We start from the raw sequence: 14571 nt of genomic DNA on the forward strand, positions 1-14571 counted from the left end.
CTCATGGGGACACAGGGGATGTTATAAATGTTCGAGAGAAGGGAGGGGTATTTGCCATTTATTGGGCATCCGCAAAATTACTAACCTGAAATAGTATACAGTTTCAACATTAAAACATATGTTGTATAAACATATACAAACCTTTCTTTCATATGGTCTATCTTCATTAAGGTGGATTTTTAGCAGTTGATACAACTACAAAGTACCACAGAAAAATTAACGAGGAATAGGAAATGAGAGGGGCAGTATCCATTTGCAAAGCATATGTAGGAAAAGCTGTGGTTATTATTTTCTTTTTAATGCTTGTTTATTTTTGAGACAGAGAGAGACAGAGCATGAGCGGGGGAGGGGCAGAGAGGGAGGGAGACACAGAATCCGAAACAGGCTCCAGGCTCTGAGCAGTCAGCACAGAGCCTGATGTGGGGCTTGAACTCACAGACCGCGAGATCATGACCTGAGCCGAAGTCGGACACTCAAACAACGGAGCCACCCAGGCACCCTGAAGCTGTGGTTATTTAAGAATAAAATTAGGAGTGCCTGGGTGGCTCCGTTGGTTGAGCGTCTGACCAGCTCAGGTCATGATCTCGCGGTCTGTGAGTTCGAGCCCCGCATCGGGCTCTGTGCTGACAGCTCGGAGCCTGGAGCCTGCTTCCAGTTCTGTGTCTCCCTTTCTCTCTGCCCCTCTCCCACTCATGCTCTGTCTCTTTCTCTCAAAAATAAACGTTAAAAAAAATTTTTTTAAAAAAGAATAAAATTAAAATACGGCTTTTTCTTTAGATTTGCACACATCATTTTTCAAATGGCCACTAAACTTTTGGGGACATAAATATTTCATTAAGTTGTTTGAACGTAACTACTCAATAAACAGAATTAGTATTTCCCTGGTTCCTACAGGAACCATAACAAAATCACTCAGAACATCCTGAAATGAGAAAGTGTGGAAGGCACCATGTTAGGATAAAGTTCAATGTCTTTTATGTAACATACATAGGGCTCCATGACCTAGTCCCCAGCTCACTTCTCTGGCGTGCATGCTAACATTTTCTCTGCCTGTCACTCACAGTGACTTACTGCAGACCCCAGGATAAGTCTGTCCCTTTCTGGACACGACCTCAACACACACACACACACACACACACACACACACTACCTTCTTACGTCTAACTCTACTGTCCAGATCTCAAGTTAAAACAAGAATAAAAATCCTCTTTTTGAAATCCTTCCTTAATCTTGCAAGACCACCAGAAGTGCCCCTTCTTCGCAGCACCACTCAATATTCTTCTTCTTCCCCAGCACTCCTAGAGGAGGGAGCAATGTGACTCCTTACTGTCTATCTCTCACCAGCTCCCCTCCGGTGCTCCTCAGGGTGTGGATTAGTACTGCTTCGTTGGCATCAGACGCTCCTACAGTTCTTGCACAACACAGAGACTCAGCCAATATAGGTTGAATTAATGCACAGGTGAGCAATTCCTTCCCAAATAGTACAATCCCAAACCATTCGGCGGTGCAGAGACCCATATCGTTTGTATTCCATTCCTTCCTGCCCACACAAGCCACACCTCCCCTCACAAATGGAATGTAAGACTGGATGTCACGCTAGAGTCACAGACAGGATGTCACAAGTGCTCAGGGATGGAGGCTGCACCTTGCTGACCTTCTCTGGATAACACGCAGGCAATTTGAAAAGAAGTAGAGTTACCCCCACCACACAACCACACCCCGTTCTGAAATGCGGCTGATGGCCGGAAGGTGCCTGGGCGAAAAGCCATCCCTCGGGGATCAACGTCTCCTGAGCATGACACATCAAAGAAACCTGGTGGACACCGTGCAGCGGGCACTGGAAGATGAGATATGGCAGACTGCGCCCCATCACCTGGGCTGATTAATAAGTTAGACGTTTGCAAATCATGGGATGTGTGCTGTTTACATGAATCAACGCCTGCTGCTAGCTTAAGGGTACCTTGTCAGTATGTAGCCTCTGGATCCCTGCCGCACGTGCTTCAGGGTATCAGAAATCTTCCTCTTTCTGTTCCTTTTTATCTGCTTCCTAACAAGTGTCCTCTTGGTCTAAGAATGGAGCCAGTGTTGTCATCCTAGGACACCTCTTCCACGCAGACCTCAGACCCCTCCTGCTGTCGGAGGTCTCCTGCAAACCTTCTCGGAGTCCCTGTTGCTGAATTTCCAGGGAATGGTGCTTCGGATATTGATTTTAACTACCCGTCCTCAAGCACTTGTTCTGTGCTAAATGTGATCCTTTGTTATCTTCTCAAATCTTTACAATTATGGAATGTCTCCCCATGTTACAGATAGACAAGTTGAGGTCAGAAAGTTTCGGCAACACACCCCGGATCTCATAGGTGGGAAATGACAGAGCCAGGATTCAAACCAAAATCGGCTTGAATCTAAAGATTTCCTTCCCGTCGCTCAAGTATAGCGACTGGTTTAAGTTCACATAGGCTTAGAGACTGACTTGGGGCTGGAAGTTTCCACTGAGGTTTGCAGAGACAAGCCAGGCACAGATAAAGGCTGGGCTGCAAAGCCTTCCTCCAAGCCAGTCTGGGAATCCACCGCTAATGAGACTCAGTAATTCTTAGGCCCAGAAGGAAGGCCTTGAGAGATAAAGAAACGGCCTGGAGGCAGAAGCCTGGGTATTCTGATTCCTTTCATAAGGGATACAAAAGTATCCAGCAGCTGTTGAATTGTACATAAAAAAATGCATCCTGCCAAAGGGTGCCAAGAATGGAATTGGGGCAGGTAAGTCTGGTTGTAGCCCGGGAAGAGGACTGCCTGACGGGTAGGTCCGGAGGAACTCTCCTGGTGGCACTGAGTCGTACTTGGGAGTTAATGAACTCCATCTTTACTGCCTCCGTCTTGGCTCAGGCGCTCCCTTCCTCTCCCTTGAATTATTGCCACAGCTTCCGAACCCTTCTCTCTTACTCTCTTCCACTCAGTCGGCACGCTGCAGCCAGCGCGGTATTTCTAAATGCATTATCAGACCACGTCCATCCCATGTTCCAAACACTTCATCATTCTGTTGCCCACATCAGGAAAGGCACAGGTTCTAACCTGAGCCCATGGCAAACTCTGAGAATCAAACCCGGCACAACTGTCCTCTGAGCCCCAACTGACCACAGTATAGACTCAAAGTCAGTGTCTTTCAGACTGTAAGGCCCACTCCACAGGTGGAGGTTGAAATCGGCTCAGGTCATGATCTCACGGCTCATGAGTTCAAGCCCCGCATCAGGCTCTGTGCTGACAGCTCAGAGCCCGGAGCCTGCTTCAGAGTCTGTGTCTCCCCTCTCTCTGCCCCTCCCCTGCTCATGCTCTGTCTCTCTCTGTCCCTCAAAAATAAATAGACATTAAAAAGAATTGAAAAAAATAAATGAATCAGAAAGGAATAGGCAGAATGGAAAAGAACAGTAAATATCAAAATATATCACATGTACCAAGGTTAAGTATTTTTTTTCATGAATTTTCATTTCAATCATACATCTTTAGCTCTGTCTGTACTGCGTCTATATCTGTTTATTGAGTGTCAATATGAAAAGAAAATGAAGATGAGTCAGGGTTAAGAAATGTAAAACCAACAGAAAGAAAAAGCATTGCTCTAAATAGGTGTCTAGTAATATTCTGACAATTAGCTAGAGTTTGGTTGAAATCAATTTGCCATTCCAAATCTCTTTCACTGTTGCCTCCAAGCTGCTCTTCAGCCTTATGCCCTAAGTCACTGCAACACACACACACACACACACACACACACCTATAGATCTAGGCTTTCTCCTACCTCTTATCTTTGCAGACTCTCCTCCATCTGCCTGGGCTGCTTTTCTTTTGACAGCCTTCTCACAAATTCCTAATCGTCCTTGAACACTGAGTTCAATGCCCGTTCCTCTAGGATGCCTTCTTAGACTTGTCTTTTCAGCCCACACTTCCCCACCGTCACAACCCCATTGCTAGGGGAAGCCCCCCCACCCCCAAACACAGCACCAAGGGCATTGCTCACCCAGGGAACTTAACACATGCACTGTGCTCATTTGTCTTTCAGTCAATTTTCCCCAAGATATAATGAATTCCTTGAGGGCAGGGATCAAAGTTTCCCCTTCTTAACCCCAAGGGAACAGTGCAGCGCCCCCCGCTGGTAGGAGTTTGGAGATCAGTAAACATTTTTCAAAGGAAGGACAAAGCTGCTGGGTGCTCCAGATCATGGATCCAGTTCCTGCTTCCTTGGCCAAGGTTTGGAGCGTGGAGTCTGAAGCTGCAAGGCCTGTCTCTCCTCCCTTCCAAATTCCCCAGGTCCTAACAGTGGACATGTTTGGTGTCGGCAGCTCCGTGTGAGGCAGGTGTACAAGCCTGTCCATTTTCGGTCATTGCTTCTCACTAAAGCTGGGTCATTGCTTGGCCAAGATCGAAGCAAACTCAAGTTTGCAGCTCACGAAGTCAGCTCAGTAATGACAAGGCAGCAAAAAGATAAAGGATAGCAAAGGTAGCAATTTGGTAGCAATAAAGCTATCATTCTTGGAAGTGGAAGATCAATTTTAAATAATCAACACAAAAGATTATCTTTGAATCGACTCCACGTGGCCAGGGGCGTGTTTGCTGTGTATCCTTCCCCAACCCTCTCTATTCAGGGAGAAGTTGATCAGAAATTTGGATTAAATGAGGGACAATGTAGGGGGAGGGTATAGGGTAATGGTTCTCACCAGTGACACCACTCTTTAAGTGGCTATAGTTGATAACTATCAACAGGGGACACTGTCCCACTCTCATCTTCTTCCATACCTACTGGGCATGCTCTTAAAGGGATAAAAAGTGTCTGTTAACCCACTTGGTCCAAACTGGTTTTTAATAACTCAGGCCATGTATATCTGAACCTAGCAACAGAGCGTAAACATCTTACTTCCTAAGGAATTCTGTAGTCAGAGGAGAAACCCACCAGATCTCCCAGGCCTTCTAGAAGAATGGAGATTGTTTTTTGTTTGTTTGTTTGTTTGTTTGTTTCTGGAGGAGAAAACTGGTTTCCCTTAAATACTGCCTCTCTGCAGCAGGAAGCAAAAATTGATTCACCTTCCTAAATGCATTAACTTGCACTCTGGTCTGAGGCCATGTCTTGAAACATGCAAAATCACTTCCCCTTTGGTCCTGCAGCCAGACTCTTTGGGAACGTGGCCATTACACTGATGTCTATATTGCAAGCATTCCAACTCAAACTCATGAAGACCAAATTCTAAGACTATTTATTCCAATATCCTTCTCACCAGCCCTTTTCCTTTTGTTCCAAAAATACTTGCTCCAGAGCAGAATGTCTCTACCTCAACACTACTGACATTATGTGTCAGATCATTCTTTGCTGCAGAGAGCTATTTGTACGTTATCAGATGTTTAGCAGTGTCCCTGATCCCTGACCTCTAAATGCTGGCAGCACCCATTTGCATAACCAACTGTGGCAACCAAAAATGCCCCCAGACATTTCCAAATGTCCCTTTAGAGAGCAAAATCACCCCCGACTGGCAATCACTGTCCCACTTCCTTGGCCAAGTGCTAGCTCTCCAAGTTAAAGAGGTGTCCCTTTAAGAGCTATGACACAGGTGGGTGTCTTAGCCTGGGTGGCTAAGCATCAGACTTAGACTCAGGTCACGATCTCGCAGTTTGGTTTGCGAGTTTGAGCCCCACCCTGGGCTCTCTGCTGTCAGCACAGAGCCCACTTCAGATCCTCAGTCTCTGTCTCTCTCTCTTGCCCCACCCCAGCTCATGCTCTCTTTCTGTCTCAAAAAAATAAATAAACATTAAAAAAAAAAAAAAAGAGCTTTGACACAGGCTGGTGTCCAAAAGGGGAAGACTCAAAGCCAGGTAGAACCAGCAACTCCTTAAACCTGCTGTTAGAATTCTAATACCTCTGAGAATAAGAGCTTGCAAGGTCAAAGAGATTTGATCAAATTTGGGAAGCAATGGTTAACAACGGTTAAACACACAGGCTCTGGAATCTGCTTACCTGTGACATAGCCTACTCTCCCAGAAATTAGCTCTCTTTCCTTGGAGAAGTTATGTAAACAGAGATGATGACAATACCTAGTGCACAGAATGACTGGAAGGATCAATCAGTCGGAATAATTTATACTCAGTGTGTTCATACTGGACCCTTGGTAAGCTTTCAATGCTAGCAATGAACTTGCCATCATTGTTATCATTTATTTGACTGTGGGATCTTTTTTGTTGCCGTTCCAAAAAACACCTTTTAACATCGCACTGAGCTGGAGTTCTATATAATCTACTTTAAGAAATGCTGATTTAGACTCAATTTCCCTATGCTAATAGAAATCTAACACTGGCACCATGGGATACTAAGATCCTGTCTGGAATCCAGAGGCTGCTGGTTTCCTTTCAAGTTCAGCCACAAGCATCCTGAGTGGTGCAGTGGCAGACCTCTCCATTGCTACCGCTTGTCTGTAAGCTCCTAGAAGGCAGGGACCACTCTACCTTGTACTTTATTGGTTCCCCAGTGCACAGCATCTGGCATACCTAGGTACCCAACAGATACTCTTGAATGATTTCTGGGTAAGGACCGCATCTCATTCATCTGAGGGAGACCGTCCACCTAGCCCCAGCCCCATTCATTCAGCCAAGTAGCTTTACCGCAAAACCTACTATAGATATTTTTGTGAAATACGTCAGGGAACCATTAGGATATCAGATTAGAACTGAGATTCATGCAAGTCTGAAATAACTATGCAAGACAGTTAGGCAATCAGACTTGGTTTCCCAGGATTCGATTTACATTCAACTTTTAGGTACTTATTTTGGGCTCAAAGGAAGGTGCACCATAAGCCACAAATCACTTGCTCAGCAACCTGCAGGGAAAACCACTCAATCTGAAAGCACCTCTTGCGGCATAGTGCCTGCCATTGTCAGTATCTCCCCTCCGCCCTGACTCTCCAGAACCAAGTGTACAAAGGGTTCTATAATTTTTCTATTAAGTACGCCCCCGAAATAATTGCTACATTTTCCCATTACTGATGATTGCAAAGTCAGGGAAAAAAATAAACAGAAAATAAAATCCAAAAAGGCAGGAAACATCTTTGGACCAAACGGAGCTTTTTCAGACCAGACTGACTTCTAAATCGTCTCAAGAACAAAATAAATAATTTTTAGCAATGTAGTCGGCCCTCTGAGGTAAAGGGGTCAAGTCGAATTTATACAGGTCCTGCAAAATTTCAAGCCCTACATGGTTTTTTTTTTAACGTTTATTTATTTTTGAGACAGAGAGAGACAGAGCATGAACAGGGGAGGGGCAGAGAAAGAGGGAGACACAGAATCTGAAACAGGTTCCAGGCTCCGAGCTGTCAGCACAGAGCCCGACGCGGGGCTCGAACTCACGGACTATGAGATCATGACGTGAGCCGAAGTCGGACGCTTAACCGACCGAGCCACCCAGGCGCCCCAAGCTCTACACGTTTGATATCAAAGTTACTTCTTACCACAAGCACACAAGGCATTTAATATTAGCTCCATCTTACAAATGAGAAAACTGAGCCTCAAAGAGGTTGCAATTTGCCCACTGGCAAAAGGAGTTTCTCAGTATTTGATGGTGAACCAGGTAACTAAAAACCAGAGAGAGTCATGACAGCATAAGGTAAGGGCTCTTGTGGGGTCTCAGAGGCCCGCTTCTGATTCCCAGCTGTGCCACTTTCCAGATGTGTGACCCTGGACAATTTGCTTACCCTCTTGGTGCCTTAGTATTCTCATTCATAATATGGACAATAATAGTATTTCCCTCCCAGAAGGGCTGTGAGTATTTAATGACTAATATATGTATGGGCTTAGCAGAAAGTGAAAATCAATGATTTCTTTTTAGAATGATGACTTAGAGCCTTAATGAAAAAAAAAAAAAAACATTTGTAGCTAGAAGAACATTTAAATTTCATAAAGCAGTCCTACACAAACTTTACCTCATTTGACCTACTAGGTAGGCCAGACATCATTATCCCTTTCTACAGAGGAGAAAATTGAGGATCTGAGCCGTTCCTTACCCATTCCTGTCCATGGAACGATAACTGTTTGTTTATTGACTTGTATGTTTCTTCTACCTTCTACCCTCAACTCCAAGTCTGGTGGAGGAGGGGCCGGGCACTACAGGTTGTGCACATGAATGTGTGTTTGTGAGGGTATATGCCTCACTGTTTTCTCTTGGTCATTTCGGGATCACTAAATCGTAGCACAGCTCATGGCATTATGACCAGAGCTAAATTTTACAGCAACTGATGTATGAATGAGTGAATATGCATGAATGCCTCGGCCCAGGACGAGAAAGCTAGAAAGTGGCTCAAAAATAAACAAAGTTTCCAGACTCCAAGTCCACTCTTCTCCACTACCCCAGGCTAAATCCTCAGGGGACATTATTTCATGGAATCATGGAATTTCAGAAAAGGCAAGGACCTTGAAGATCACCTTCACTAACAGTCTCGTTTTACAGATGAAGAAACAAGCTCCAAAAGGTCCATTATTTGGCCAAAAGCACGCACGAAGGAGGCAGGAGAGGTGGGCCAGCACCCAGGTTCCCTGACTTCAAGTTCAACGACACTGGCAGGTTCAGGCAGGAAATGGCCCAGCCTTCCCTCCATGTGGCAGCTGAGACTTACGCATGACAGAGCGTGTGCCTCATGCACCCAAACCACTGCCTGTACACATATTATTGCTTTGCTTGTGAAACAACGTGAGAGAAGACTTCTGCTGGGATTTAATGGGAAAGGTTCCCATCCTTGCCATTGGCACGGACTCCCCACCATGATTCTATGGGCTGAAACCAGCCTCTGTGTGCATATGCATGAGGAAAGAAAGGGAAGAAATGGCCTTACCCCACTTAAGTGCAGAGAGCAGACCTCCTCTCAGACTTTTTTTCTTTCTGAAGCTCCCAGATCATCCTGGGGCCCGCCATGGGTTCAGGGTGGGGTGAACTGGCCAAAGCTTGAAGACTAGACACCTCAATAAAGCTGGCTCTCCAGCATAAGACAATATGGCGCATTCCTGGAGAAAGCCTTTCTTTCATGATGCAAAAGTCTATTGTCTAATACGCTATGTTCACATTAGCACATAAGAAGGCACACTGGAAATCACCGGTTTCGTGTTTCCACAAAGCAGCACTCAATGAGGACAAAGTGTCAATTGACTATTATCCTGATGAGTATGTCCTAGCTGGCTTTGGCTCTGGTCTGAACCTGGCCTGGATGGGCACCATGTCTCTGGGTACTTATTTGCATGTGGGTACACGTGCAGATTATGATAGGAGCCCCACTTAATCTTTGCATGTAAGAAACTGGTTCCAGATCAAGGTTTACAGTATTAATGATCTCCCAGTTACACCTACTCTGCTCTTTTTTCCTTTGTAGCACTTATTGTGTGTGTGTGTGTGTGTGTGTGTGTGTGTGTGTTTAATCAATGTCAGTCTCTCCTATGAGAGCAGGGACCATGTTCATTGTACTCATCATTATATCATCTGTACCAAACACAGTGCTGGGCCTGTTGCTGGTACTTAATAATTATTTGAAGATTAAATAGAGGAAGGAAGGAATAACTAGATGACCAGGGGCCTGACTTCTGGGGTGAACTCCATCATTTAATTAACCATGTGACCTTGGTTAAATCTTATACTTAATTTTAGAACTAGAAAGCATGGTAGAAATCAGCCTGTTGGATGACCGCACACTTTGCTTTAGCAGTGGGATCCAACGGAAAGGATACGTAAAATCAGACCGTGAAAACAGCAGAGTCAGACCTTCTCTTGTGTAAGCGCTGTGCACAGCTGGGGGGGGATCCTGCCTGAGCACCCCCCCCCCCACACACACACACACTTTGCCTATCTTCCCACACTAAAGTGGCTTTTTTGACTTCTTTAATCGATCCTCAAGATTTCCAAGAGCACAGGTTGAAAACCACTGATGTATTTCAAGGCTACCATTTGACAGACGAAGAAAGCAGGATCCAGGAGAGGAGGGAGCCTGACTAATGTCACAAGACCAATGCCCAGAAAGCTAGAGTTAGTATCCAGATGTCCTGACCCCCAACCTCACTAGCAACCTTTCACTTCTTAGCATCTCAAAAACCAACCCCAAAGGTTCACAAAGCAGTTGGGAGGAAAAATGTTTGCAAGACTCCCTTCAGAACTCTGACACACTCGACGTTGGGGCACCGGGCTTGGGGGAGGGGCAGCCATGCAGCACAGTGGCTGGAAGGAGGGCTTTGGGGTCAGGCAGGTCTGTGTTTGGACCCCAGCTCCTGTTCCTTACCACAAGGAATGTGTCCATGGGTCCCACCGAGTGGGTCAATGCACTCCGCCTCCCCAAGTCCTGGCCTTCCTACCTATAAAAGGCCAAGGCACTGCTTACCTGACAGAGGATGCTGTGAGAATTGAATGGCCTCTTTTCATGGCACATCCGAAGTGCTCAATTAAAGGCTGCCACTGTCGAACGTTTGTGTCTATGGTTCTACTCAGGGTATCCGCGGAAGTCTAGGTTATTTCAACAGCAATCACAAACATATGTTAATCATCTAACATGCAGGATAGCTCCCGTCTAAAACTCAAGCATAGCCCTCCTACTGTATCATTACTACTCATCTTCAAGCCAACACAGCCCCAGTGTCTAACACCGGGCCAGGCATACAGCAGTCGCTAAGAAACATTCCTAAATAATGAACGGATGCCTTTAGTTCTGCCGTATTCATTGGCGTGGTTATGGATTTATAATCAGACTTTGTTTCCACCCCAGACTCCGTCATTTCTCGGCTACCTCACTCTATTCAAGTCAGTCACCTTCTGATCTTTAAAAAGGAAATTTGAACCCCAGTCATCCAACTTGAAGGTGGCTTCAGGAGGCTCAAGTGGGAGCAAAAGCCACATGTGAAACCAAGGAGTTATCGTCTGACAAAACACAAAGAGGATAACATTCCTAGATCTCCGCTACTTGCCCCGTTCCCCTCAATCCTTTATCTCCAGCCTCCATCTTTCCGAGCACCAGGAATTTCAGATGCCGGTGCATTCTGCTGAGTAATCAGGGAAGCACCCATATTTGGTTTATGCGTGTTCACAGATAGCAATGGCTGCATTCTGCCAGAAATTATGTTAAGGATCCAACTCTGAAATTAGGCAGACAACTATTGTTCTTGGGTAGTTTAGGAATAGTTGTCCCCAGGAGTGGGCTTCTGAATCAATAATTACATTTCTATCTATTTATTTATTTTTTATTTAAGAGAGAGAGAGACTGAGAGAGAAGGATACGGGCAATCCAAAGCAGGCTCTGCGCTGATAGCAGAAAGCCCGACGCAGGGCTCGAACTCGCAAACTGAGATCACAACCTGAGCCGAAGTCAGCAGCTCAACCAACTAAGCCACCCGGGCACCCCAATAATTACGTTTTTAAAATTCTGGTATTCTTCTCTTTTTAAAGAGGAAATACCCCTAATTTTTCATCCTTGTGTTCCTTCCCCCTTTTCTTGCCCACCCCATGTCCACGCTCCTTTGTGTCTTGCTTTCCATCAGGCTCAGAGCACCTCTCCCCAGTAACTCTCTGATTGCTTAGCACCCTTCAAGGCTCATCTCTGAACTCTTTCATAGATAGAACCGCTGCAGAACCTCAGCCACTAGTGGGCCAACTTCCAAAGTAGGGTTTGAATATTCAGCATAAGCCACAGGCAGGTACAGCTGGTAGAGGCTGCATGAATCTCACATCCCTAATCCATAATGCCCCCAAATGTGCAAGGGAGACATGTCTATTTTCATACCAAATACAAAAAAAAAAGACTTACGCCCTGAACGCAAGCCTTCCCTGATGCAGTCAGCATCCTTTTCCTCCACCATGTTCCCCAGCTCTCCTGTTCTCACTGGCCCAGGAGGGTCAGGGTGTGCCCCTTCTTCCTTGACCTTGAGACAAAGATTATACCTCTAGAGAGCTTTTGGCATTTTCCAACTCATTTAAGTACACAACACGTATTGTGCACTTTTGACACACCGTAGCAAAAAAAAAAAAAAAATCACTCAAGGGATCGGATCCAAAAATGAATTGCATGGAAGTCCTGCCTTCCAAGAGCTTCTAGTAAGGGAAGAAAGAAACACAAAAAGGCACTCTCTAATTTCAGACGGTTTAAAACGAAAGAGATGTAAGTGTAGAGAGCTGTGGAAGAATCAAAGAGAAGGTGAAAGCCCGGAATGGGGAGAATCTCAGATGGTTTCAAAGAGAAAAAAAACTTGGGGCTGAGTCCTTTTTGGATGAATGGCATTCTAAAAAGTCAAGAGCCACTTCAGACCTGCTCAAGAAAACATTGTCCGTGGACAGTCCCTACTTGTTTCCAGATGTGTGAGTATGTTTGGGAAGGATACGGGCACATCAGTGGCATTTGCAAACAACACTACCTATAGCTGAATTTGATTAAAAATTCTGTGACCACGGATACCGATAAAACGGGGTTTGAACCCCAATCCCAGCACTTACTGACTGTGTGACTTTAGGCAAATACTTTCACCTAGCTGAGGATCAGTTACTTCATGCATACAGTGGAGAGAACAAATGGAATCTACCTCCGACGGCGATTACGAAACCTTAGATGAGATGGCGTGTACAAAGTAAAGCACCACGCTTGGCACACAGTTAGCACTCAATAAATGTTAGCTATTTGCTCTTCTCCTTGTCATTGTCAATCTCTCGTGCAAAGTACAAAAACAAGGTGAAAAGACGAGTAACGACCCGCCGAAGGCTCACGATCCCTTGGCCCAGACGGTCCTCCACGCGGCAAGGCCCTACCAACACCGGACGCCAAAAAGCACTCTGTGAATCAAAGGCGCGGGAGGCAGGGACCAGCTTCACCCAGATCTTACCTGTATATTTTATATCTGGTTGTAAATCCTTGACGGTGTCTTTCCACAAAGGATAGGTAGCTCCTGGAGTGGTGGAAAGGCCCCCTGTCTGAAATAAGCCAATCAAATTCCTTGGAGACATGTTGGTCTGTCCCAGCTGGTTCCTGGTGGGAGGGCTGCACTGAGATACGGCCCCATACAAACAGGAAGTAGAGGAGCTCAACAAACCTCCAGTTCATGCTTTTCTGCCGGCCTTTTTCCTCTCATTCTTGCTCCATTCTGTGGAGTCCTGAGGAGAAAGAGTAAAAAAAAAAAAGAGAGAGAGAGAGAGAGAGAAAGAGAGAGAAAATAAAACAAAAGGAAGAGAAAGACACAGGAAAAGAAAAAAAAACGTGGTTAAAACATCTTCATAACATCATAACAGTAAAGTGTATCAAGGTTTACAAAACCCAGTATGTTTCTGGTTAAGAGCACGGCACCTGGGGAGACCTGGGCTCGCGTTCCTGCTTCGCCGTTCACATAGTGTGTGAACACGGACAAATGCTTAGCCTCTTAGGGATGCAGCCGCCTCAAGGGCAAAACAGAGGATGGGCTTCGATGCCTACACCATGGCACTCGGCACGTCATAGGAATGCAAGGCGTATGTGTTCGAAGGACGAGTGAAACAGACGAAGGCAGAACCAGAGTCTCATACAGCCAGTGAGGGACGTGGCAGTAGAACTCAGGCATCTGTCCCACCCAGTAGCTCCACAGACAACCTGCCTCTTGTGATCGAGACTCCACAAACGGGAGCTCTTTTCTCCCCTCGTCTCACACAGACGCGTACGCGAGTACACGCTTGGCTTCTGCGTCATCGGAGGAATGCCCAAAGTCTGAGGATGGCCTGTGACCATGACTCTGGGGGCTGGACACCTTGCGGGTGAAGGTTTATGGAGCTCCTGAAAGTCCAGTTCTACACTGCTCAGTGGAATGTCTCCTTGACCCCAAGGACACGTGGCCAGCGGTTTCACTGTTGAGGATTCTGAGCCTCAAACTCCCTGAGGTTCAGATGGGAAAATAAAGGCGAAGAGATTAGGTGGGGTTTTGCCCACCTCCCTTTTTTTTTTGGGGGGGGGGGTGTTGATAACAGCATAATGGTGCCATGTTGGAGAAAAGTTTAAGACTAAGGGAGAGCTGAGGCAGAGGCCCTTCATGGGGAGAAGAGAAGAGAGACCACAGGCCATGCTTAGCTTTTCAACACTCGTCTTTACCATCATTTTCTAATTATCAGATTAGCACAGTGCTTGTGCCCCCAACCCCACTTATTCTAGAAGAGCTTATCTCGCTCATTATTTGAAAGGCAGATTTGAACCCAGGTTCCATCAGTTACAATCAGCATCATTTCAGGCAAGTCATTTCATATCTCTGTGTCTTCCTTCCCCTGTCGGCAAAATGTGGTTAACAGTAGCCCCTAGCGAGAGAACGGAGTGACGTAACTTCTGTAAAGTGTCCCAGCCAGGGCTTGCCTTTTAGTAAATGCTCAATAAATGGCATCAATGATGAGAAGGATAGTGACAATGATGAATGTTAACACTGATCGTGTCCACATCTTCCCTGGTGGGGGGGGGGGGGGGGTCTTGTGCATACTGTCTCCACTGCCAGGCCAAGTCCTATTTATTTTTCAGTAGCCAGCTGAGGTTGGGTCCTCAGGGATCATTTCCCGTCTTTTGTTCTCTCTGAAAGTGTTCGTTCCTT

At 45.8% G+C, this 14571-nt stretch overlaps 1 protein-coding gene across 1 annotated transcript in view; it reads right to left on the reverse strand.

Moving 5' to 3' along the window:
- Positions 1-13119, reverse strand: part of BRINP1 (BMP/retinoic acid inducible neural specific 1) — a 125465-nt gene extending 112346 nt beyond the window's left edge. Inside the window, exon 1 of the mRNA XM_049627879.1 lies at positions 12859-13119. Coding sequence (XP_049483836.1) covers positions 12859-13076 — 218 coding nt within the window. The 5' untranslated portion in view covers positions 13077-13119. The remainder of the gene's footprint in view (positions 1-12858) is intronic.
- Between the last annotated feature and the right edge of the window lie 1452 nt (positions 13120-14571).

This window comes from Panthera uncia, chromosome D4 (genome assembly GCF_023721935.1).
Source record: "Panthera uncia isolate 11264 chromosome D4, Puncia_PCG_1.0, whole genome shotgun sequence".
NCBI lineage: Eukaryota > Metazoa > Chordata > Mammalia > Carnivora > Felidae > Panthera > Panthera uncia.